At 41.0% G+C, this 27,385-nt stretch overlaps 1 protein-coding gene and 1 pseudogene across 1 annotated transcript; both read right to left on the bottom strand.

The window, feature by feature from the left end:
• Nucleotides 1-4,150: 4,150 nt before the first annotated feature.
• On the bottom strand, nucleotides 4,151-5,738 carry LOC143100923 (E3 ubiquitin-protein ligase TRIM35-like). Its single transcript, XM_076264514.1, has 4 exons — nucleotides 5,358-5,738; nucleotides 5,038-5,133; nucleotides 4,259-4,489; nucleotides 4,151-4,177 (listed from the first exon to the last, which is right to left on the bottom strand). Exons 1-4 carry the CDS (start codon nucleotides 5,736-5,738, stop codon nucleotides 4,151-4,153), a joined length of 735 nt encoding a protein of 244 aa, XP_076120629.1.
• Nucleotides 5,739-10,669: 4,931 nt separating this feature from the next.
• LOC143100922 (E3 ubiquitin-protein ligase TRIM39-like) lies at nucleotides 10,670-27,012 on the bottom strand (annotated as a pseudogene).
• Nucleotides 27,013-27,385: the final 373 nt, after the last annotated feature.

Below are 27,385 nucleotides of genomic sequence, written 5' to 3'. Positions count from 1 at the left end.
CCTCATCTACCTAGCAACCAATATAGTTTGTTTTTACTCTGTATGATATTTTACATCATATTTTTTGCATTTTCATGCACTGTATTTCCTTCAGGAAATGCTTTTCTAGTTATTATTCTTCTTCTTCTAACGCAGTTAATGCAGCTTCAACCGTTTAACGTAGAAACTTCATTCAAACTGCGTTGCATAGGTCTTACTTATGACATGTGGGCTTTGTATTTTTCATCTTTGTAACTTTTATACTTTTTAAACTATTAATTAAAAACTGCTCAAAATTTCCCCATAGACTTAACATGGGCTGATGACATCACAATGGACTAATTAACTTGATTTGCACCTGGTATCATCTTCCAGCTGCTCATCTAGGCCCCATCAAAGAATCAGTTCAACTGATTGCACCTGTATCAACTGCTTTCTACTGAACTAGACCAACTCTCTCTGTCTCTCCATTCTACAAGGATATAAGACACATTTCCTCCAACTTTCTATCCATTCATCCTCTTCAAACCATTCACTCATCCACCCATTAAACTATCCATCAACATCCATTAAACAATCTGCCTATCAACATCCATTCAACTTTCTGTCTATCAACATCCATTACACTATCTACATTTAACTTTTAAACTATATACTCTGTCTCATGCTTTAAGCATACAATATGGCTCTATTAAGACTGCCGTTAAGCAATTAGAATCCTATGGCAGGTGTTCGGGCCAGCTGCATCAACTGCCAGTCTCAGGCTTTAAGCATACAAACTGGCCCTATTAAGACTACACATCCTGTTCAACTGCTTCCTCTGCCAAAGCCTGTTTCAAAATAAAAGTCCTCACTACAATATTTCACTGTTAAACAATTTAACCCTTTAAACTACTGAACTTTTCAACTGTTCAGCCATTGTAACTGTTACTTGTCATCAACTATGACTCCTACCCACTGTAGCTAGTTAGCTAAGTTAGCTAAGTCACATGGTTAGCATAGTCAGCATGCTAGCATGTTAGCATGCTAGTTAGCATTTTTAGCAAAACTGTTAAAAACGATTAGCTAAGTTAGCTAAGTCACATGGTTAGCATAGTTAGCATGCTAGCATGTTAGCATGCTAGTTAGCATTTTTTGCAAAACAGCTAAAAATGATTAGCTAAGTTAGCTAAGACACATGGTTAGCATGCTAGCATGTTAACATGCTAGTTAGCATTTTTAGCAAAACTGCTAAAAATGATTAGCTAAGTTAGCTAAGTCACATGGTTAGCATAGTTAGCATGCTAGCATGTTAGCATGCTAGTTAGCATTTTTAGTAAAACTGCTAAAAAAGATTAGCTAAGTTAGCTAAGTAACATGGTTAACATAATTAGCATTTTAACATTGTTAACATGCTAGTTAGCATAGTAACTTGGTTAATATTATTATCTTTGTTAACATAGTTAGCATAACTACTAGCAAACATTAGAGCCATTCCAACTGTCAGTTATCGTCAACTATCTACTTTAATAATTTAACCATTTAAACTATCCACCTATTTAACTGTTCAGTCATTCCAACTATATTAAACCTCATCTACTTAGCAACCAATATAGTTTGTTTTTACTCTGTATGATATTTTACATCATATTTTTTGCATTTTCATGCACTGTATTTCCTTCAGGAAATGCTTTTCTAGTTCTTATTCTTCTTCTTCTAACGCGTTTAATGCAGCTTCAACCGTTTAACGTAGAAACTTCATTCAAACTTTGTTACGTAGGTCTTACTTAGGACAAGAGTGCTATGTATTTTTCATCTTTGTAACTTTTATACTTTTTAAACTATTAATTAAAAACTATCAAAATTTCCCCATTGACTTAACATTGCCCTTTATAACATCACAGCAATTAGAATCCTATGGCAGGTGTTCGGGCCACCTGGATCAACTGCCACTTTCAGGCTTTAAGCATACAAACTGGCCCTATTAAGACTACACATCCTGTTCAACTGCTTCCTCTGCCAAAAACTGTTTAAAAATAAAAGTCCTCACTACAATATTTCACTGTTAAACAATTTAACCCTTTAAACTACTGAACTTTTTAACTGTTCAGCCATTGTAACTGTTACTTGTCATCAACTATGACTCCTACCCACTGTAGCTAGTTAGCATGGTTAACATAGTTAGCATGCTAGCATGTTAGCATGCTAGCATGTTAGCATGCTAGTTAGCATTTTTTGCAAAACTGCTAAAAATGATTAGCTAAGTCACATGGTTAGCATAGTTAGCATGTTAGCATGCTAGCATGTTAGCATGCTAGTTAGCATTTTTTGCAAAACTGCTAAAAATGATTAGCTAAGTCACATGGTTAGCATAGTTAGCATGCTAGCATGTTAGCATGCTAGTTAGCATTTTTTGCAAAACTGCTAAAAATGATTAGCTAAGTCACATGGTTAGCATAGTTAGCATGCTAGCATGTTAGCATGCTAGCATGTTAGCATGCTAGTTAGCATTTTTTGCAAAACTGCTAAAAATGATTAGCTAAGTTAGCTAAGTCACATGGTTAGCATAGTTAGCATAGTTAGCATGTTAGCATGTTAGCATGCTAATTAGCATTTTTTGTAAAACTGCTAAAAATGATTAGCTAAGTTAGCTAAGTCACATGGTTAGCATAGTTAGCATGCTAGCATGTTAGCATGCTAGTTAGCATTTTTTGCAAAACTGCTAAAAATGATTAGCTAAGTTAGCTAAGTCACATGGTTAGCATAGTTAGCATGCTAGCATGTTAGCATGCTAGTTAGCATTTTTTTCAAAACTGCTAAAAATGATTAGCTAAGTTAGCTAAGTCACATGGTTAACATAGTTAGCATGCTAGCATGTTAGCATGCTAGTTAGCATTTTTTGCAAAACTTCTAAAAATGATTAGCTAAGTTAGCTTAGTCACATGGTTAGCATAGTTAACATGCTAGCATGTTAGCATGCTAGTTAGCATAGTTAGCATAACTGTTAAAAATGATTAGCGAAGTTAGGTAAGTCATATGGTTAGCATAGTTAACATTTTAACATTGTTACCATGCTAGTTAGCATAGTTACTTGGTTAACATTATTATCTTTAACATAGTTAGCATAACTACTAGCAAACATTGGTGCCATTCCAACTGTTAGTTATCGTCAACTATCTGCCTAAATAATTTAACCATTTCAATTATCAACCTATTTAACTGTTCAGTCATTCCAACTATAATAAACCTTATCTACCAAGCAAATAATTTAACCATATGAACTCATCATATTTTTGCATTTTCATGCACTGTATTTCCTTCAGGAAATGCTTTTCTAGTTAGTGTTTACTACACTAACCCCCCCCCCCGACAATATCATCGTCCATCACAATGTTTTACTCTACACATCGTCAAATGCCAATTTAGGCGACATCACCCAACCCTAATTTGGACGCACTTTCTTTCTTGCCGTGCGCTGTCACTTTCTCCATTGCGTAAAAGACTACATTAATATGTGCTGTGAATGCTAAGATTATTTTGAAAGGCCATAGGCGAAAATAAAAATCGCTATTAGTCGGACGCAAATTTCAGAATGAAAGAAGGGGGCACCAAGGCCACTGTGGCCTGTAAACCTCTGATTTTCAAAGGGGCATCACGGCCAACGCAATGGCCGTCGTGGCCGCCGTGAAATTCCTACCCTGGTGACAAGTTTATATCACTGTGGTTTGAAAAGAGAATATTTAACTTCAAAAGTGAATGTTTTTCATTTGAAAAGTTTTGAAACAAGGTGATTTATTTTTGAGATTTATATAGCATAAGAAGGAAACTTTTTAGTTTTTGGGGCAGCCAGCGCTTCAGACTTGTAACCGGAGGGTTGCCGGTACGAACCCCGACCAATAGGCAAGGCTGAAGTGCCCTTGAACAAGGCCCCTAACCCCTCACTGCTCCCAGAGTGTCGCTGTTGTTGCAGGCAGCTCACTGCGCCGGGATTAGTGTGTGCTTCACTTCACTATGTGTTCACTGTGTGCTGAGTGTGTTTCACTAATTCACAGATTGGAATAAATGCAGAGACCAAATTTCCCTCACGGGATCAAAAGAGTATATATACTTATACTTATGCTATACTTAGTTACATTACAGATATGCTTTTATTCTAAGCAAGGGAGGAAAATGTAGTATAGCAGATGTTAGGTTATCCTGAGAGCACCTGGAATGATAACTAGAATGAGACAGACCGGTAAAAGTGAACATAATGTTGAACTAAAGGACTGATTATTGAAGAGAACACAACAGTTCCTACCTGTAGGAATGTGATGTCATCAGCCCCCATCTCCTCTTCTATGGCTCTGATAGTGTCTGAAAGAGATGAGATCTCTCTGCTCATCTTCTCAATCTTCTCCTTCATCATCTGACTCTTCTGCTCCTCTTCCTCCCTCAGTGCAGCTATCCTGGCTGCCTCTTCATCTCGTAGAAACTGGTGAAGCTTCTCAATCTCCTTTTTGATCTGCTTCTCTGTGTTCTGGGTTTGAGTCTGAAAAAAGGCATCAGCTTCATGAGTGTTTATAGTTCATAAAAAATTTGGAAATATAGTAAGACAAATAGCACATAACTCATTTTACAAATCTGTGTCCTGAAACATTTCCAAAACATCATAACAGTATATTATGTAAATTCGGAAAAATCCTTAGTGATGAAATAAATAATAACGCAATTGCATATGCCATTGCCTCCTTGTTATTTTTTGTACACTGTCAAAATAATGTCAAGTTTTTTTTACAGCTGTTCTAAACTGGTTAGAAAGGTTGACATCAGTGTTACAGTTCAGAAGTTACAGTTATTACGTTACTGGCGCAGGACTACTGCAATGGATTGACTGACATGCAGAGGTTTGTGTGTGTGGGAGGGGGCAACTCTCTAAAGCTGGAAGCCAGGAAGTGATGAGCTATGTGAAGATTGGGGAGAGAGCCCCTCCTGTTGGATATGGCTGGATATGGCAGGCTGTGGGTTCAAGCCCAGGCAGGTCGGTGGCCAGTCAACGCGACACAGGTTACACAAATCATGACAGTAGATCACACTAACCTTAATGTATTCAGTTGTTTTGTCATAGTTGACTTTAGCTTGCTCAAAGTACTTCAGCTTCTCCTGTAGAAGTTGCAGATTGCCCTTGAGCTCCTCCTGAAATGAATGGGCCACATTAGTGTGGAACTTAAATCCATTATCACACACCACAACTAGCTGTCATTAACAAAGACAATTAACCACTGCCTTTTCCGCTGGCAGTCCTTGTGTACATGTAGTACTGTAGCAGCCGGTTGAGCTGGCAGCAGCTTCAATTGTAGGGATGGAAGGACATGCAAAAAGGTGCTGCCATGGTATATAGCATGTTCAAAAGGCCTTACCTTCATCTCAGAAGCTGCTTCTCCAGTAGGACTGAAGCTGTGATTTTTGTGTAATTTTGAGCACAGACACACCAGGCACACAAGCTGTTTGTCATCTTGGCAGAAGAGCTCCAGTTTTCTTTTGTGCTCTTTGCAGAGTGCGTCTGCCTGATCTCTCTCTTGTAAGTAAGTCTCACACAGGTTATTTAAAACCAGATTTGGGAGGGGGAACTCCTTTGATGACTTAGTCCTGCAGACAGGACATTCTCTGGACCCTTTGCTCTCCCAGAACTGCTGCAGACAGGCTTTACAGATGCTGTGACTGCAGGACAGGAAAACGGGATCCTTGAAAATTTCACAGCACACTGGACAGGAGAGATCCTCCTCTAGCTTTGAAGCCATTCTCTTTGACAGAAAAAACACAACAAACAATTACAAATACTACCTTTTCTCTTCAGATATCTAAACTACAGTCTAAAACATTGTACTTTTTAAATGATCTCACGTCCAACATGAGATTCCTTTTATAGCTTCCCTTTCACGGCGCTAAATACAATTCTGTTTTAACATTCACTCTACAAGCTTTAGGCCTTCATCTTTATATGTTATTTGCAATCACCTTATGGTCAGTTAAAGTATCTTTAAAAACTACTACTTTTTAACCAAAATTGTCACATACCAATGTAATTCAGCGTGTTGTACAGCGAACCGTCCATGCATAACTGAAATTCCTGAAAACAGTCATGGGGAGGAATCTAGAGAAGCTGCAAGCTGATTGGTCAGGTACAGCACTCCCATGATAAAAACCTTCCTATGGGTAGACGAGTATGTCTATGGGCGCGAAATGGGGATCGAGTCTTTAAGAGGAGCCTATTGATGGGCGTAGCAACTGGCCAAAAGTAGCAGAAGTAAATAACAGGCGCACACCTGATATAAGGTCAATTTTCTCCAGACTGGAAAATGCTAAGACTAGAAAATGCTATCTCCAGGCTCAAAAATGCTAAAAATGTACCTGAAATGGTCATAAGGGTTTGAGGATCATGAAAACGTGCCCACATTTTACATCCCTAACTCTATAGACCATTTGTTGGCCATAGACTTCAATGGAACAGTCGCTGCCTCTGGACTGCATAAAGGGGGGGAGGAGGGGTAGAATAGAATGTCATTTGTACCCATAGACATAATATACATATATAATAATACATGTATATTATATACATAATATACATGTATATTATGTCTATGTTTGTACCCCCTCCTCGTGCGACCCGGGTTCCCGGAAGTGTCTCCTGATTAAATATCTTGCTCCGCTACGATCTTTGACTATTCTGATCAGGGGCAAGTTAAAAGTGAATGTTTGATTGCAGTCAGCAACGGCTTTGATGTAGGCTCGTTTTCTCTCGTTTGTGTGCCAGAGACTGTCGTAGGGCTAGGCTATAAAACATTAAAAACGAACTATAGCATCCACAGCATCCACATTTAGCCTACAGATGAGATGACAGATAAGAAAAAAGTAAACAAGCACCTTGTGCAAGCAACAGAGCATTCAACTTGGCACTTTTTTTTATGACTAATCAACCGAGGCCGGTTTCACCCCGTGTTTGCAGACAATGTACAAACAGATGGCCTGTCTACTTGCTCCCAGCCGACCTTAGGGACCGTCTAAAAAGTACCTTCTGAATTACCTTCATAGTCTTTTTTGTCAATAGCTTTGACATCATGTGACCTAGTGACTCCAAATCAATGCAGAATATTTATCCTATATCGGACTCATCAGACACACCTCTTTTTATGGTCACTGTATGCACACTGTATTTTATATGAATATTTTAAAGATAATACATTATATCCTATATGAATGGTCATTTTTTTCAATACCTCCCAAGTCATGTGAACTAGTGACTCAGAACCAATGCAGAATTGTTATCCTATATGGGACTCATCAGACACACCTATTTTTATAGTCACTGTATGCACACAGTATTTTATATTAATATTTAAAGAAAATACATTATTTCATATAAGAAACAGTCTCCTTTTTTTCAATACCTCCCAGGTCATGCGACCTAGTGTCTCCAAACCAATGCAGAATAGTTATCCTATATAGGACTCATCGGGCACACCTCTTTTTATAGTCACTGTATGCACACTGTATTTTATATGAATATTTTAAAGAAAATACATTATTTACCATAAGAAACGGTCTCCTTTTTTTCAATACCTCCCAAGCCATGCGACCTAGTAACTCCAAACCAATGCAGAATAGTTATCCTATATGGGACTCATCGGGCACACCTCTTTTTATGGTCACTGTATGCACACTGTATTTTACATTAATATTTTAAAGAAAATACATTATTTCATATAAGAAACAGTCTCCTTTTTTTCAATACCTCCCAAGCCATATGACCTAGTGACTCCAAACCAATGCAGAATAGTTATCCTATATGGGACTCATCAGACACACCTCTTTGTGTATAATGTATTTTATTTAAAAAAATCATATAAAATACAGCGTGCATACAGTGGCTATAAAAAGAGGTGTGTCTGATGAATCCCATATAGGGTAACTATTCTGCATTGGTTTGGAGTTCCTAGGTCACATGACTTGGGAGGTATTGAAAAAAAGGAGACCATTCCTTATGGGAAATAATGTATTTTCTTTAAAATATTCATATAAAATACAGTGTGCATACAGTGACCATAAAAAGAGGTGTGCCCGATGAGTCCCATATAGGATAACTATTCTGCATTGGTTTGGAGTCACTAGGTCACATGACTTGGGAGGTATTGAAAAAAGAGGACCATTCATATAGGAAATAATGTTTTTTTTTACAATATATTCATATAAAATACAGTGTGCATACAGTGACCATAAAAAGAGGTGTGTCTGATGAGTCCCATATAGGATAACTATTCTGCATTGGTTTGGAGTCACTAGGTCGCATGGCTTGGGAGGTATTGAAAAAAAGGAGACCGTTTCTTATGGTAAATAATGTATTATCTTTAAAATATTCATATAAAATACAGTGTGCATACAGTGATCATAAAAAAGAGGTGTGCCCGATGAGTCCTATATAGGATAACAATTCTGCATTGGTTTGGAGTCACTAGGTCACATGACCTGGGAGGTATTGAAAAAAAGGAGACTGTTTCTTATATGAAATAATGTATTATCTTTAAAATATTCATATAAAATACAGTGTGCATACAGTGACCATAAAAAGAGGTGTGCCCGATGAGTCCCATATAGGATAACAATTCTGCATTGGTTTGGAGTCACTAGGTCACATGATGTCAAAGCTATTGACAAAAAAGACTATGAAGGTAATTCAGAAGGTACTTTTTAGACAGTCCCTATGGTCGGCTGGGAGCAAGTAGACAGGTCATCTGTTTGTACATTGTCTGCAAACACGGGGTGAAACCGGCCGCATACATTTTTTTTGGAAAATCTGTCGAATATCCGAATATCAAACTAACTTCACCTCGGTTGATTAGTCATAAAAAAAAGTGCCAAGTTGAATGCTCTGTTGCTTGCACAAGGTGCTGCTTGTTTACTTTTCATGTTCCCATACCTTCCGTTTCAACTCTTCATTCATATCTGTCATCTCATCTGTAGGCTAAATGTGGATGCTGTGGATGCTATAGTTCGTTTTTAATGTTTTATAGCCTAGCCCTACGACAGTCTCTGGCACACAAACGAGAGAAAACGAGCCTACATCAAAGCCGTTGCTGACTGCAATCAAACATTCACTTTGAACTTGCCCCTGATCAGAATAGTCAAAGATCGTAGCAGAGCAAGATATTTAATCAGGAGTCCTTTCAGGTTCTAGCAAAAGTATCGCACATGAAGGTGTCTAGTGGAGGGAAAAAAACTTAAAGGTACTCTAAGCGATACTTAACTTCACTTCCTGCACCTGCACAAGTCAGGTAGAGGGAGGGACTATATGGTAAAAAAGGATCAGTTCCTCGATCTCTGCTACCACCAAGTGGAGTTCAGTTCAAAATTCCAGTTGTGGGTGTGAACTGTAGCTTCTGCAGACACAGAGACTGACCCCAGAACAGTGGATTGCACACACGGATTCTCCCCACACAGTCTTTGATCCTGTTCAGATTTGATCCTGAAGTTCAGATTCAAAAGCAGGCAGGCACTGTATGTCATGCATATTCACACCATTGTGTGTTAATTATTAAACTGAAGTTATAAAGATATGCAGTAGACATAGCTATGCTCTTCTCTCTTAATCTGATCTTGAGTAACAATATGCGCTGTTGTATGAATGTGGTGAGCATTAGTATCTACTTCTGTACCATGAAATTGATGATCTCGAGTGTGATTACATCTGGGGTGGAATGACGCAGGAATCAACCAAACTATGCTGTGTTTTCTATCACTCTTTCATCACATTCATCCCTCCATCTTTCTGTTATTGTCTGTGTCTGTGTTGTTGGTGTGTCCCTGTGGCTTCTTTGTGAGAGGGGGATCATAGAGATGTGGAGTAGATGTTCCCACTGAACTGGGAATGACCTCCATCCATCCATCCACACATACATCCATCCATTCATCCATGTCGCTGGTGTGTTGGGGTCCTGTTCACCCTATCGGGACTTATTTTCCGATAATTACTGGCATATATTTTCACCTTACTTAACAGACCTCGGAACATTGGTAAGGCATTCATGTGAATGGAACTTTCTGCAGCACTCTGAAGAGCCTGTAATAACTATTTATACACATCCATGACATCACTCATGAAGTATTATGATACTATAAGCCTTTACAACTTGATGTTTCAGGTTTCATACAGCATCATTAAGCTTCTTTGACCTCTTGATAATGATGAGGTAAAAAAAACTTTATAAAGTAAGGGTTGTAATCTTGTACTCTCATAGTGTACTCTCATCTATTTGTGAATGGTTATAGGCATAAGTGTTACTCAAAATTTTACACTAAAGGAATTTGGATATTCCTTTTTATCATTCCAAATATGAGAAATAGATCATATAATGATTTTTAGGAATAAATAGTTTTATAAATCAGACTATGAATGTTTACAAATCCCTCTCCAAATATAAATATACAACTGAGAAGTTTGGGTTATGTAAGTTCTACCCTGAAGTGGAGATTTCTGGCTCAAGAATTGTTTTTTTAAGAAAACATGTATTGAGACATGCATGTGTTTTGATAGGAACATTAACATTCAAATAGACAACGTGTAATGCAATAAATACCTAAATGTGTATTTTGAACATTTTCTTTGCACTAGTCTGAAAGGATACATTTAATGGAAACAACACAATCTCAAAATTGACCAGAGCAATAAAAACAGTGCTGTTTCCTGCATTCACATTTATTCATTTGGAAGATGCTTTTATCCAAAGCCACTTACAGAAATAGAGTAACATTTAAGCTACAGTGCAGAGGAGACCTTAGCAAGGAATTACCACTGCATCTGTCAACACTAGAGGATAGGAGAGCCTACTCTATACATACTAATACAGTGTGGTAGGAGGAGAAAGTGGTAGAGGAAGGAGGTAGAGAGGGGAAGAGAGGGAAGTGGAGAAAAAGGAAGTTGAGGAGGGGAGAGAGGGAAGAGCACGGCAGATGTGCATCAGGTGTGTATGAGGTGTGCATCAGGTGTGTATAAGGTGGTCAGAAGTGCTAGGAGAGGACGTATTGGAAGAGTTGCATCTTCAAGAGTTTTTCGAAGAGAGAGACGAATGCCCCTGCCCTGATGACACTTGGCCGATCGCTCCACCGCCGGGGGACCAGACGTCTTATCAAGACAAAGTTGGCTAACATACTGGCAACCAAGTTGGCTTGTTTTTAAGACAAATTTGCTTAAAGAACTGGCAGCCAAATTTCCTTGTTTTCATGATGAGACGTCTTAAAATAACTCTTTTTAAATGGAGTCAAATGATTTAACGAGAAATTGCTTAATTTCTTTATACTAAAACAAAACAAACTAGATTTTGTTTTATCTTAATAGAAAATTAATAATTCTCATGGTTTTTAAATAACTAGTTTTAGCAGTGTGACTGGGCTGCTCTACTGTTACTGAAACCTTCACTGGTAAGATCCTCAGAAGAGACATCCGACAGCCATTAAAGTACGGAAACACTCTCTCAGTGAAAGTGTGTGTGAGAGTGTGTAGGTGTGTGTTATTATCAGGGTCAGAGAATGACAGCTCTCCTCTGTCCCAGTCCAGCTGCACTCTGATCCTCTGGAGTTTCTGCTGCACTGTGAGGAGAGTGAGGGGCTGTGGTGTAGTACATGCTCCATATGCAGCACCATTACACCCAACACACCACCATCCACTCGTGGAGGTGTAGTCTCCCTTCCTCTGGAGAGACTCTGTCATCACACCCACACTCCACTGTGTGTTCTCTCCAACCTCCACATCCCAGCAGTGAGCCCTGAGTTAAAGCCCTCAGAGCCCAGGACACTGGCAAAGTGATCAAATCTCTCTGGGTTATCAGGAAGCTGCTGCCTCTCATCACCCCATTTCACACTGGTCAGATCCTCAGACAGGATGAGATTGGATTTTGCAGTGTTGGGATCCAGAGTCACAGGAGCTGCAGAGAGAAAGAACACAGAGATTTGTGATGAGAATGTGACTCGTTATCAATAAGGCTGTTTGATTCAGAAACAATACATTTTAATACATAACGTTTAGGTGTGATTCGATTTGATGTGATACAATGTGATAGAGCCTGGGGACAGGTTCACCTCTGGACCTCGTCTACCTACCTTCTGGAGCAGGCGCACAACTAACGCAATTAGTGGGCTAAAGTCAATCACACCACAAATGGCCTCCAAATTCCATTCATAATATCTTCAATACAGATTTATACAGTTTCACTGTAGCCTGTGTTATTTTTCAGGATTGTGTGAAATTGTTAAAAAAAAAAAAAAAAAAACAAATCTGACAAATCTCACCGAAGTAAATTGGTTTAGTCTTGAAAATTGGTTGCCGAGGGCGTCATAAAAGCTAAGATTGCCATTGCTCGCATCTTCAAGGTTCAAATACCGATATGTATCAGTGAATATTGTTTTTATGTGTGTGTGTGTGTGTGTGTGTGTGTGTGTGTGTGTGTGTGTGTGTGTGTGTGTGACTGTACTGTACTTACTGTATTGAACAGTCTCCTGCATCTTCTCCCAGACTCTGAACTTCAGGTTGCCCAGGTGCTTTGCCACATTGATCAGAGCTCCTGAAACCCTCTCTGTTTCCTGCAGTGAGCACTGGGCTCTGGAATAACATTCAGGAGTCAGTGCTGCTGTGGGTTTGGGTTCAGAACCACAGAGAAGAGAGAGACAGGAGGCAGATCACTCACCTTTCCACTGTGCTCTTGTAGTTCTGGAAAATTATAAATAATTAAATGTCAACCAAGTTGCACCGTCTTTTCAAATTCAAATACATGTAGTACATATATATGAGTACATGAGTATATGATACATATAACCATAAAATCAGTTATCCAATGTTTACATAACTCACTTCATGAGAGTGGATGGTTCTTACCTGCAGTAATGTGATGTCATCAGCTCCCATCTCCTCTTCTAGGTCTCTGATTGAGTCTGAAAGAGATGAGATCTCTCTGCTCATCTTCTCAATCTTCTCCTTCATCATCTGACTCTTCTGCTCCTCTTCCTCCCTCAGTGCAGCTATCCTGGCTGCCTCTTCATCTCGTAGAAACTGGTGAAGCTTCACAAACTCCTCCTTGATCTGCTTCTCTGTGAGATGGGCCTGAGTCTAGATCAAATCAATTTATGTTCATTCATTGCTCCAGTGCACTGTCACTTTAAGAAGAGTCTCAATGGTTCTGGCCCTTTTGCCAGCTCTTGGTAGAGTCTCTTGCTCAACAGTCTCACCAATTCTAGCCTTGTTTGATTGCACCACATTGATATCACAATATTAAGTTAATACAAGCAGCCTTCACTCGTTGCTTTGGAAATGGAAGCATGTAATGTAGGAAGCTTTACATTTCTGTTTGCAATTAAATAAGAATTTTGAGCCTGGTAGCCACTTAGCGTTTCAACAGGCAAATTGTCGTTGTTGCCTTTTTCATTTCTTTTCTCTTGACGTTTCTTATATTTAACAGGAGATGTCAACCATGACACGCTACGTGGAACCTGCCTCTTACTCTCTGTCTCTTCTGCATGCTCATGATTTGTTCCAAATTACGCTTTAGTGTAGCCTAGAAATCTAGACGCGCCCCTAGCGGCAGCAAATTACGTAATCGCCACTACAGACTGACACCAGCAGAAGCGTCCATGTCACATTAACATGTTGAAGCCTTATTTTGAGCGTGCTTCTGCTTCTGCTAGCTTAGGTTCATGTAGAAATCTAGACGCGCCCCTAGAGGCAGCAAATTACATTTGCTGCCAGGGCTAGTCTAGCAACTCTCCGTTGACTTGTGAGCTCTAGAAATCGAAACTAAATCTGGCATTGAAATCGTGTATAGTCGTTTGTTGGGCTTAACATAATGATTGATGGCAGAGTTGCAACGGTTTGGATTGAATTCCCTGCTACTTGAAAACAAATATCCTATTGCGTCCTATTGCGTGCAGAGGGAATTTGAAAGACAACTGATTATCCCGACCCTCGGACTGAGCACTGCGAACGGTGAGTGCCCAGACCCTACATTTTAATGTGGGTCTGGCTCGTCAGGCTAGTTTTAGTGTGTAGTAGACTAACGTTCAAGCTAGAGCTGCGGAATGGAGAGGCAAGACCCACAAATATCATCCTTGAATATTGAACATCCTTGATAACTCATTTCTGAAGGTTTTAATGCACTATTGGAATAAAAACTATAAATAAATGCTGTGTTGTTTGCGTTAGTCTTTTAAACGTAAGAATGATCCAGGGCTGATGCTTGGCTTGGCATAAGAGCAAGATACACCAGGCATGTGCTATACATCATTCACTAGTCAGTGTAGTCGCAATTTGATGACGTTCATGGATCCTCCAGATATCGTACCCATCATGCACTGCAGTTGTCGGCCTCATTTAAATGCTGGGGGAGGGCCCAGAGGCAGCGGCCCCACCTATGGACCCTTTCAAGAGAGTTCCATTATCAGCATCATAGTTGGCCCCACAAGACTTCCTTTTTAACATTCCATATGTTATCTTAATGCAGAGGAAGTAGATTGGGGCCCAAATAGAACGTTCAAGCATTCTTTTTGTTTTTATTGTTGAAAGGGTCTATAGCTCCGCCCCTGGCTCTAGCTGTAGACCTTTGTGAAAATCGCCTGAATTCTCCATTAAAGCTGTTGTCAAGGTTATCCAATTAGCAGCAAACTTTGTTCCTTTAAAAACATATTTTGAGTGACAGGTACATCTGACTTGATTCACATCTCCACCTATGTTATGTAACATGTGCCTGGTCCTCACCTCGATGTGTTTTGCTGATTTATCACAGGTCACTTTAGCCTCCTCGAAAGTCTTCAGTTTCTCCTGTAAAAGCTGCAGTTTGATCTTGAGCTCCTCCTGGAAATAATAACAGACTTCACTGCAGACTGCAGCATCTCTACATTCAACAGTGACGTTCATTCATCTCCAAGGTGATCACGTGGTGCTGCGATATCCCATCACCATAATTAAGAGAAATCATTCTTACCTTACAGTCAAGAGTTGCTTCATCTATAGGATGGAATTTATGGCCAGTGTGGTTTTTGGAGTCTCTACACACCAAACACACAGGCTGTTAATCCTCCAGACAGAAGAGCTTGAGTTTCTCACTGTGCAGACTGCAGAGCACCTCAGACCCTGCTGAAGCTGAAGCTCTCTGACTTCTCTCCTGTAAGAAGGTCTCACAAAGGTTCCTTAACGCCTTGCTATGAGGATATAAATCCTTTGAGCACTTCCTCCTGCAGTAGGGACATTCTCTGGATCCTTTGCTCTCCCAGAACTGCTGCAGACAGGCTTTACACACACTGTGAGCACAGGATAAAATGACGGGATTCTTGAAGATGTCACAGCACACAGGACAGGTCAGATCCTCTTCATGTTTAGAAGCCATTTCGTCTTTTCTGTAAAGTCTCTCCTCAGTCGCCAGCTTTACTTTCACTTTCAGCAGTCAGAGCACACGCGTCATTCCCAAACTCAGATCCTTCTGTTCAGGGTCGGACTGGGAACAAAATTCGGCCCTGGCAATTTTCTCCTGGACCGGCCCACCACTGGACCGAAGACCCCCCCCCCACACACACACACACACACACACACAAGCCCAAGCCCACCGATACCAAAATCCCCCCCCCCTGTCTCATGTTACCCCATGCATTAAACCACATGTCACTGCTTGACTAAATGAAAAATATAGGCTACTGAACATGCATGAAGATCGTCATAGTTGACAAAAATCACGATTTGTGCATGTTGTAGAAACACAACCACAGCCTTTAGGCCTATTTGGTGCAAATCTTCTCCTTTACTTTGGTTATAGTCAGCGATTCACATTAACTGTAGGCTATCACCACAACTATACTAAACTTAAGTTTGTGTGCCGTCATCACATTTTGCAAAATTAGGTTACCTTCGTTACTAACCTACCAGTTGACACTTTTTACGTGCATCGACTCGCGATTGATTGTGCATCTAATGTAACACTCGGTGGAGAGACTTCCACTTTCCAAGTTTCACTTTCACTGTCGTTGTGAGCTAAAAGGCTATATGGGAAATACTTTGAAGTTCCTTTTGAGTCCAAACATGAATGGGTTTTCTTTAACCTGTGCTACACTTTTCCACCAAGCGAAAATTGTAGGCTACCCGTAGTTTTTTTTATGTTGACAGACAAACCGCACTACATGGTGCAGTAAATGGAAGCTCTTGGTAGCGCGTGCAACTAACGTCTATAAAAACAATATATTTATGGAATAAAACTAGACACCTGATTACTGTTTACGGTTAAACTGCGATGATGTGAACACCAGCCAGCGGAGGACACTTATAGGCTACCAGCATGGACTAGTAGCCTAGGCTATATTTCCCAGGGGGTCAAGAGCGTGCAGATTAGCTTCGGCATGTTAGCATACGCCATTTTCAAATATGGCGCTGCATGGAGCATTTGGAACCAGCTCCATGCACGAAAATCCGTGTTGGGCACGAGCTCTCATGCGCGTACATGTTGGTGGGCGGGTACCTATCCGGCGGCAACAGCCAAACGTTATTCAGTGCGTATTTCTTGAGGATCCTATGAGAAGACGTGCATATTATGGTTGTTTATCCATCATATGACAAATAAACAAATAAAGAAATTGTATTGATCTTGTTTCGTTGTTGTTTGTCCCGAACAAACATAGCCTAAACATGATTAAAGACAATAAATTACACAACAGCGGCATAAAGACCTTGTCTCGTTACACCATGGGTCTCCAACACGTTGCTCTCAACCTATAGCCGCCCCATTTGGAGCTTGCCAGAGGCTGAAGCACTAGGCTACTACATTTAAACACAATTATTGCCGCGAGGCATTCCAGCCTACGAATTTAATAAAAAGTAAACAATGCATAATTTAAAAAAAAAACTCAATTTTGGCTACCTCGCTATGCAATAAGGTTTCCATTAGAGCACAGCGCACGTTCAATGAATGAAAGAAAGGCCTTGTCTCGCAATAAACAGCTGGAAATTCCAACACTTTTTCAACTACACGAAACTTTACAGTGATCATCAAATACCCTCTAGATTTAAATGCCCATCAGTCTCAACATTTAACTATATAATAAAAGTCAAAAAGTAAATTAAATCCCATACCAAAACCGAAAATCGTCTGCGTTTGATAGCCTGGTATGCCGCTCCAAACAAAACGCATGTCTCACAATAACGTACAATGTAAGAAATAAAGGTCTGCCTCGAATAAGCCTACCTCAATAAAATACCTGTGCTTTGCAGCCAAAGTAAATAGCAGACCCTGGACATAATTTAGGATTTACGGAAAGTATGCAATCATACGATGTTGGACGCCAGGCGATGCTCTGGCCGTCTACTGTGCCTCTGACACCGCTGCCTCATTTGGATGGTAACTCCACAGGTGAGCGCGAAGATTGGATGTCGTGGATGCGTAAGTAAACTGTTTTTTGCTGAGTCCGCAGACAACCTTTCTTTTTAACCGTTGAATATCTTCAATATTATTTTCAAAACAGGGTGGCTATTGAGGGCTCTGGCTCCAGTCATTATTGTGGCTACTGGCTATTATTGGCTTGATTTGGTCATGGGCCAACGCTAGAATACGTTTAGAGCACCCGCTATGAGATGGCAAACAATAAAATAAAAAACAAACTAATCATAGACTGTAAAAATGCGCTACACTTGGCACTAAAAACCGAATAGTTTATTTATAGTTCGACTACGGATATTTCACGTCAGGTTCGAATGCATATTTGCAGCAGAACAGCAGGCAGACCGCTCTTAGTTAGAGCCGCTGTGTTATCCAATGAAATTAAGTTGCGCTTCAGGGCGACTCCACTCGGACTCTATGCGCGTTCCCGAGCAACTTTTCCTTCTTCTTGTTATGAGGCAAGGACTTTATGTGCATTATCGCCACCCTCTTACTGGAGGACGACTCTCTTTTTACAGAATATCCAATAAAAATCGACGTTGGTCCATGCGTCATATCCAGCTTTGTAACTTGGCGCATGGTCAGAGCCGACTGGCGCTGGATCCGAACCCCAGTGTTCAAGATGGCGTTGACTATGAATTGGCCGGATTTACTAGCCTAGCCTCCACCATTCACTTGTATGGAGGGCGGGACTTAGTCACTCTCTCCAGTTATATATAATACCTCCATGATATTTCCCCTCAAACCAAGCGGCTGCTTGGACAAATCCACTTGAGGGGTGGGGCTGGGGGGCGCGATCGTAACACACACATGAACCTGTCATGAAGAGGCCAAAATAATTGACCTGTCATCCCCAATCAAAATGGATGCAACTGCATTTATAGGCTAGGCCTAGGTCATACATGACGGGCCGCAAATAGGCTAAATAACATTAAAAAAAAAAATCCCGGAGGTCACCGGCCCACATGTGGACCGGCCCACCGGGCATTTGCCCGGTTGTACAGATTACCAGTCCGAGCCTGCTTCTGTTTCACACTTTCATCCAGCCAACTTTCAGCCTCACCAGCTTCAGACCCAAACTGTTTCCCTTATTACTTTTAAAAACTGTGTTAAAGTAAGAAGGTTCTAGCTAAAGTATCCCACGTGAGAGTATCTAGTGGAGGGAACAAATCAACCTGTCACTTAACTTCACTTCCTGCTCCTGCACGAGTCAGGCAGAGGGAGGGACTATGGTAAGAAAGGATTCCGATTGGCCAGCCGTAGTTGCCAGGGCAGTTCCCTGGTCTCTGCTGCCACCAACTGGAGTTCAGTTCCAGTTGTGGGTGTGAACTGTATAGGGTGACATAGAACTCAGCCTAGAACTGTAGCTGCTAGAGACACAGGGACTGACTCCAGAACAGTAGAGTGCCGACTCTCCCCATACTTAACTCATGGAGTTCAGGTTACAAGTAGACAGGCAAGACTTTCCCTGATGCCTGATGAGGCAATTAAGATGTTTTTGAATACATATTAAAATGAACGTAAATGTAAGAAATTGAAAAAGAGCAAGAAGTCTGTAAGTCCCACATAGTTACATGGATAACATGTGCAACATAATGTTGTGTATAGGTTAATTTAGCATGGATGCACTCTGAGGCTGGCCCCAGATCAGTGGATTACACACTCTCTCCAACACAGACACTGATCCTGGTGTTCAGGTTCCAAATAGGCAGATGAGATTCTCAATGTGTGGTCTGTACAGATGAATGTCCTACATAATGAAGAAAACAAAGTGTTCTGTAGTACAGGTACATATACACAATACAATGAAGTGTGTGCTCAAGAATCTGTAAAGTAAAGTGAGAGGTGCGTAATCACATGTGATATTGTGTGGAGCCACATACAGCTGTGATCTCCTCTCTTAATCTGATCGTAAGCAACACTATGCACAGCTGTATGAATGTGGTCAGCAGTGGGCAATCAATATTAAAAAATGTTGCTTTAAATAAACCAATTAAATAAATAAACATGTGTGTGTGGTGTGCTGCTCCTTACTCTTATGTGGCCTCCAGCTCTTAAAGGTGCAGGCCACCATTATAATCCAGTCAAGTACTACAGCATACTTCAGATAGCTCTTCACAGTCCTCTAAGTTCCATTAATTATAGTCTTTTTGTCTTTATTTTGTCTTTTTTATATTGTCTTTATTTTATTTTATATATTATATCTTTATCATGCTGCACCTGTCTGAATGATGGATAATCTCCCAGAACTGATTCATCAGGCAAGTGTAGCTGGGTGAGCAGTGGGGTTACCTCAGGATGACCAGAAGGCCAAGAGCAACACATTCAGCACTCCCTGATCTGCAGCTTAAACATACCAAACCCTTCCACAGGGTGGAGTCACTGCTGTTCAGCAGGGGCCTCATTTATAAAACGCTCGTATATGCACAGATTTGATCTTAGCCCGTACGTACGCTCAAATGCACGCCAACGCTCAGATTTATAAAAAAAAACGTCTTTGACGTGGAAAAGTGGTTTGCTCCACGTCAGGTTCCTACTTTACGTACGACCATTTTCTGAGCAATCTGAGGTCCAAGAGCGAAGCATCTAACGTCTTTCTTTGCCATATGTATGATCAAGATCAGAGGTGTTTGAAGTATTTTTTAAAGATTGTTGGCAGCTTAATGTTTCATGATTTGATATGAAACTGGCACTGAAAACTAGCCCAAGAAAGTGGAAAAATGTGGGCTTACTTATTTTATGATATAAGTTAAAAAACACTAAGACACATCATAGCTTTTGTGTCACCCTTTTTGTTTTTTCAATAAGTGTGTGTATGCCAGTGCCGATAGGGTTGATTGAATACTCACTAACTGCATCTCTATGGTACGGCAACTGCAATGCTGCCGATCGCAAGGCACTACAAAGAGTAGTGAAATCAGCCCAAAGGACTATTGGCTCCCAACTCCCTCCATCCCGAACACGTATCATAAAAGCTGTACAAACAAACAGCTTTTAATTCCATGAAACTACACATTCTCCTGCAAAGACTAACCAAAATGAACATAGATAAGGGCCTGATTCCTCTCCTGTCACCCTCAGAGGGTATGTGTAATGGTGCAAACCATCAGTACAGGCTGCCCACAAGGCAGCGTTCTTTCCCCTCTACTTTTCTCTCTATTCACTAACGAGTTCTCTATCAATGATGCGGATGACATGGCGTTAGTAGGCCTCTTACAAAAAACTGACCCTCTGGTGAGGCCTCCTATCTAGCACACATAAAGGCCCTTGAAGCATGGTCCAATGATAGCGAGCCAGAGATCAATGTGTCAAAAACAAAGGAGTTAGTCTTCTGCAAAAAACAAGACACAACAGAGCCAGTTTCACTTAATGGCCTAGCAGTTGAAACTGTGGGAACTTTAAATACCTATGTACAGTTGTTGACAACCATCTGAGTTTTTCAGACAACACCGAGTACATTTAGCAAGAAATACTCACAACGACTCAGAAGACTGAGCCATCTGGGTGTTACTGCTCAGATAACTGAGCTACAGTAGTATACACCACACACATTGAAAGTGTGTTAACCTTTCACCTCTCTGCTTGGTCTGGACACCTAAGCTGTAGATCCAAGAACAAACTAAACAGGATAGTGTCAATGGCTAGTAAAATTGTAGGAAGTCCTCAAAGACATCTGACACAAATATATACTGACAGAATGAGGAAGAAAGCTAGGAAAATTATTGCAGATAGAACCATGGAGGTATGGATAGAACACACCCTCTTTCTAGCCAGTTTGAGCTCCTGACGTCTGGGAGGCGCTACAGAGTGCCTCTGGCAAAAAGTGTATTTAAAAAAATCCTTTACTCCAAATGCCATCAGTATCCTCAATCAAACCAAGTGACAATATCAAACTGAGATGCTATTTTTTTTCTATGTATTTCATCATGATATTTCAACTCTTATGTCTGAAATTATACTGTGGCTGTATGTCTATCTGTCTTTTATGTCTGGTGAGCAAAGAAAAATGTCCACCTTGGTGGACATTAAAGATTTATTCTATTCTATTCTATTATATTCTATGATCACATACATGTAGTGGTTACTGATTTATTAAATCCTCCAACACTATAGTTCAGCTTTAAATGATTCTGGTTAAGAGGCAGAATGGGCTCTAACTATGCTGCTTTACTGTTACTGAGGCCTTCACTGGTAGGATCCTCAAAGGGGAGATATTACAGCCCGTATTAAAGTATGGAAACACTCTCAGTGAAAGTGTGTGTGAGAGCGTGTAGATGTGTGTTAGTATCAGGGTTAGATAATGACAGCTCTCCTCTGTCCCAGTCCAGCTGCACTCTGATCCTCTGGAGTTTCTGCTGCACTGTGAGGAGAGTGGAGGGCTGTGGGGGAGCAGCTGCTCTATATTCACCATCTTCATACCACACAGTCCACTCTCCACTCACATCCTCATCATACTCTCCCTTCCTCTGGGCCGACTCTGCCTTCACACCCACATGCCACCATGTGTTCTCCCCAACCTCCACATCCCAGCAGTGAGTCCCTGAGTTAAAGCCCTCAGAGCCCAGGACACTGCCATAGTAATCAAATCTCTCTGGGTTATCAGGAAGCTGCTGTCTCTCATCAACACGTCTCACACTGGTCAGATCCTCAGACAGGATGAGTTGTGGGTGTGCAGTGTTGGGATCCAGAGTCACAGGAGCTGCAGAGAGAAAGAACACACACATGAGCTGAACACTGAGTGATGTGTGATGAGGATGTGAATGATGGTCATTATCAATAGGGCTGGTACCAAGTATAATGATACCTGTAACTGGGCAGTTGTAGTTATTTTTGTAACTTAATGAAATTGATTATATCTAGTAGGGAGTGTGAGTACAAGCTTCTCTGTGAGAGGGCGATCATAGAGATGTGGAGTAGATGTTCCCACTGAACTGGGAATGTCCTCCATCCAATCATCCATTCATCACCCAATACTGTAGTTAGGTGATGATGATGTGTAATGAGGGGGTGATTGTGTGTGTGTGTGTGTGTGTGTGTGTGTGTGTGTGTGTGTGTGTGTGTGTGTGTGTGTGTGTGTGTGTGTGTGTGTGTGTCACTGTGTACTTCATGTGTGTGTGTGTGTGTGTGTGTGTGTGTGTGTGTGTGTGTGTGTGTGTATACCTGTTTACACTACACAAACCTCAATGTGTTACCTTTCATTTGAGACCCGGATTATGCTTCTACACCAAGAGGTTGCCACACAGTAAGCATTTTATTGTCAGTATGTATTTTAGGTAGCCAAAAGTCCTATGGGGAGTTTCCATAGGGCATTTTACAAAACACATGAACATATCTTGGCAAATAATGGTCTAAAGTACTCATATTTTAGCCTATATTGATCTACTTTGAGATACAGACTCACAAGACCTAGTAGTGGGCCTCAGTTGTGTTGCCAAGACAAAATAAATGACCCAGAAGGTCAGAATGTGGTAATTTCCAGAGATGTACAAAACCGCCTAAAAAAAACTATCATTCTACCCTTTTCCACTCTCTGACAGTTCATCACACAGTCAATCTATTGATACCAAAATAATCGACAAGGCCTCTGCTTTCAAATGAGGTCAAGCACTTGATTATAAGTCAAAGTATGTGGCAACAGGGCCATTGTTAGGCAGTGTGCAATTTCGAGCAAAAACTCAAAATAGGGGGGGGAAGTGTAAAGATATACTCACTGTACTGAACAATCTCCTGCATCTTCTCCCAGACTCTGAACTTCAGGTTGCCCAGGTGCTTTGCCACATTGATCAGAGCTCCTGAAACCCTCTCTGGATCCTGCAGTGTGCACTGGGCTCTGGAATAACATTCAGGAGTCAGTGCTGCTGTGGGTTTGGGTTCAGAACCACAGAGAAGAGAGAGAGACAGGAGGCAGATCACTCACCTTTCCACTGTGCTCTTGTAGTTCTGGAAAATAAGAAAAGAGAAAGTAGGTTAAACGTTATTGCTATAATAAGGTCTAAGGTCTTTTGCTACATCTTGGTCAATATTGAATGTTTAAATATCCTAAAGCACTGTTTTATCTTTGTTACAGACTGACCAATTGACAGAATACCGAAAAGATTCTAATCAAGCGCCTTCTGAGGAAAGGTTATTAGGTCTGTTTATTCCTCCATCAGACGCCCCCCCCCCCCCCACCCACCCCACACACACACACACATACACAATTACACATACACACACAGTCACACAAACATGCAAACACACACACACACACACACACACACACACACACACACACACACACACACACACACACAATGTACTGTAGTATGTCTTTATATAGCACTGCACCGATGTTGATCAGATGTATTCTTTCCTTGATGATCACTTTATTGATTATGGCTACATGTAGCAGGATGACAATGGCATGAACTAAAACTCAAACACACTCTACCTGTAGTGAAGAAGGTTCAGTGTGCATATGATGAGGGGGTTTGACATAAGCTGCTTTAATGGTTTGTGTAGCTTTGTCTGAGCTCGTTTGGATGTATGTCATGATGACTCTCACTTGTCCAACTCCAACCAATTCACATAACTCCTTATCAACACCCTCAGAACACACAGACCAGCGCATAACATCACCCAAAACCCCACCTGCATTCATAACCAACCTGCACCACCCACAAACCCACCTGCATTCATAACTAATCTGCATCACCCACAACCCCATCTGCATTCATAACTAATCTGCTGAAATGGTAAAGTGTTGAGAGTTTCAAATACCCAACACTCACCCTGTTTTGATCAACACACCCCTGACACCCTGACAACACTGCCAACAGAGACTCTCTCCCGTCCCCAAACTCAAAGCCCTTTCTGTTGCCCCCCATCACCTGCTACTGCTGTACCACAGCATATCCAACCCATTCTCCTCTACTGCTCCCCCTGCTGTTTCAGTATGTTAACTGCCTCAAACTCATACGTGTCACCCACATTGCATCCACGATAACTGGCCTCCTCACCCCCAACCTTTTATTGTCTTTTTCACTCCAAATACAGTTTGTCTGTGTCTTGTCTATTTGTTTTCCTGTCTGTAATGTGTATGTGTAACACCTAGGACCATGCTGGAAATAAGTATATTACTTTAGCATATCATCCTTTGGATTACTGTTTTATCGTAACAACACACCATATCAACACACCATATCAACGACCAGAGATCCATATCAAACCATATCAAACAATCAGAGATCATTGACGCAGACCCACACTTAAATGATGCTCCCGGCAGTGCCATACTGTGTGTGATTGTGTGTGTGTGTGTGTGTGTGTGTGTGTGTGTGTTATTGTGTTCCTGCTCTCCTCTCTAGAATCATCTCACACCATATCAACAGCACACTCAATCAGAGATCACTGACACAAACCCGGCAGAATGAGACCAAAGATGACATCACACATCAGGATAATGGAATGGGGTGGGTGACACGTGCAGGTCACCTCAACTAAACAGCCAGATGTGCTATTGTTAAATTATCACTGGACTTAGAGTTAGAGATCCAACACCCTTACAGCCAGATGTGCTATTGTTAAATTATCACTGGACTTAGAGATCTAACACCCTTACAGCCAGATGTGCTATTGTTAAATTATCACTGGACATAGAGTTAGAGATCTAACACCCTTACAGCCAGATGTGCTATTGTTAAATTATCACTGGACTTAGAGTTAGAGATCTAACACCCTTACAGCCAGATGTGCTATTGTTAAATTATCACTGGACTTAGAGTTAGAGATCTAACATCCTTACAGCCAGATGTGCTATTGTTAAATTATTACTGGACTTAGAGTTAGAGATCTAACACCCTTACAGCCAGATGTGCTATTGTTAAATTATTACTGGACTTAGAGTTAGAGATCTAACACCCTTACAGACAGTGGATGGTTCATACCTGCAGGAATGTGATGTCATCAGCTCCCATCTCCTTTTCTATAGCTCTGATAGTGTCTGAAAGAGATGAGATGTCTCTGCTCATCTTCTCAATCTTCTTCTTCATCATCTGACTCTTCTGCTCCTCCTCCTCCCTCAGTGCAGCTATCCTGGCTACCTCTTCATCTCGTAGAAACTGGTGAAGCTTCTCAAACTGCTCCTTGATCTCCTTCTCTGTGCTCTGGGTTTGAGTCTGAATAAGATTGTATGACAAAATCATTCATTCAATTTAACTATGAGTAGATGTTTCAGTTACGTTGAAATATTCCTTAACTTTAAATGACTTACTGATAACGTAATTAGACAATTATGCTTCTTTATTACATGATGCTGCATGTCTCACCTTAACATGAGCTGCCGTTTGGTGACAGATGAGTTTGACCTCCTCAAAGGTCTTCAGTTTCTTCTGTAAGGGCTGCAGTTTGATCTTGAGCTCTTCCTGAAAACAATGATCAACACTAATTTAGACTTGCCTACACCACACTACACTCTATAAACCAAGTTGCTTAATTTGTAAGGAGTCTAGGGTGAGGGTGGTGTGTGTGTGTGTGGGGGGGGGTACTGCATATTGCATAGAAGGGAGACATAGAGGCAACATGGAGGCTACTACAAAGTGTACTAAAAAATATGTTGGGTCACAATTAAACCATCCTCATCACTTTGTTGTTGGTAATGACTATGACTACAAGACACATTGGGAGTGGAAGTGGTGATTTGGAGGGATTTGAGGGCTTCCTTAAGTTTGCTGCTGTATTCTCAGTGAGAGTCAGAGTGTTGACCGAGGAACCAGCCCACAGGGGAAAAGCCCACAATGCCCAACACACAAAAGAGCAGACACCGCCATCTACTGTTATATTAAAGGAACTGCAGAACCTCCTGCCATAAATCATCCACACTGGATAGGCTCACTGTATTACTTTATGTCCAGGGTAAATATCAAGATGTGTTGTTGTTAATCTAGAGTACTACAGTACAGTATCATATATCAGAGTAAGATTCTTACCTTACGGTCAATTGCTGCTTCATCTATGGGACTGATGGTGTGATTTTTATGTTTCCTAGAGTCTCTACACACCAGACACACAGGCTGCTTATCCTCCAGACAGAATAGCTTGAGTTTCTCACTGTGCAGACTGCAGAGCACCTCAGACCCTGCTGAAGCTCTCTGACTTCTCTCCTGTACGAAGGTCTCACACAGGTTCCTTAATGCTATGTTAAGGGGATATTCTTCTTTTGAGCACTTCCTCCTGCAGTAGGGACATTCTCTGTGTCCTTTACTCTCCCAGAACTGCTGCAGACAGGTTTTACACACACTGTGAGTGCAGGTCAACAACACGGGATCCTTGAAGATGTCACAGCACACAGCACATGTGAGATCCTCTTCCAGTTTAGAAGCCATTTTGTCTCCACACTAAACTCTCTCTCCTCTGAAAGCAATTTCACCAGCTTCACTTTCACTTTCAGCAGCAGCCTAAGAGTTTGAGTCCGTCTCTCAAAAGAATTGCACTCACCACAAGATTTTTCAGGCTCACAAGTTTCACTTTAACACAAACTGTTTTCCTCATTAGACAAAACACTGTATTTAAAAATGTTTCTAACAAAAGTATCCCACATCGGTCTGCCTAGCAAAGAACAGAGAACCAACCCGTCATTCAACTTTACTTCCTGCTCTGGTGCCTGTCAGACAGAGGGAGGGACTATTGTAAAGAAGGATTCTGATTGGCCAGCCTTATTCTTGGCAGACCAAATTCCCCTATCACACCTACCTCAGACTCCATTGGAGTTCAGGTCAAAGTCCCAGTTGTGATCGTGAACTGTACCTGCAGAGACACATAGACTGACCCCAGATCAGTGGATTAGGCTCTCTCTACATGAAAGTTCAGTTTAACAGTAGGCAGGCAAGACTTCCCATGTGTGATTTGTGCAAATAATTAGCGAACATGATGAAACTAATAACCTGGGACACATGCACACACAACAATGTATTATTAATGTCAAAAAATAATCTTACTCACTGGTAAGATATGAA

This window comes from Alosa pseudoharengus, unplaced genomic scaffold (genome assembly GCF_046254945.1).
Source record: "Alosa pseudoharengus isolate Yale_2024_CS ecotype anadromous, Long Island Sound unplaced genomic scaffold, YU_APseudo_1.1 YU_APseudo_1.1_scf_3, whole genome shotgun sequence".
NCBI lineage: Eukaryota > Metazoa > Chordata > Actinopteri > Clupeiformes > Clupeidae > Alosa > Alosa pseudoharengus.
Note: the sequence above shows the minus strand (reverse complement) of the source record. Positions and strands in the feature narration are given on the sequence as shown.

Coding starts and splice junctions, on each gene's coding strand:
- LOC143100923 (XM_076264514.1), bottom strand. CDS start 5,738: ATGGCTTCAAAGCTAGAGGAGGATCTCTCCTGTCCAGTGTGCTGTGAA. Junction 4,490..5,037: donor AAACAACTGAATACATTAAG/GTTAGTGTGATC, acceptor GCCTTTTTTCAG/ACTCAAACCCAGAACACAGA. Junction 4,178..4,258: donor ATGACATCACATTCCTACAG/GTAGGAACTGTT, acceptor GTCTCATTCTAG/TTATCATTCCAGGTGCTCTC.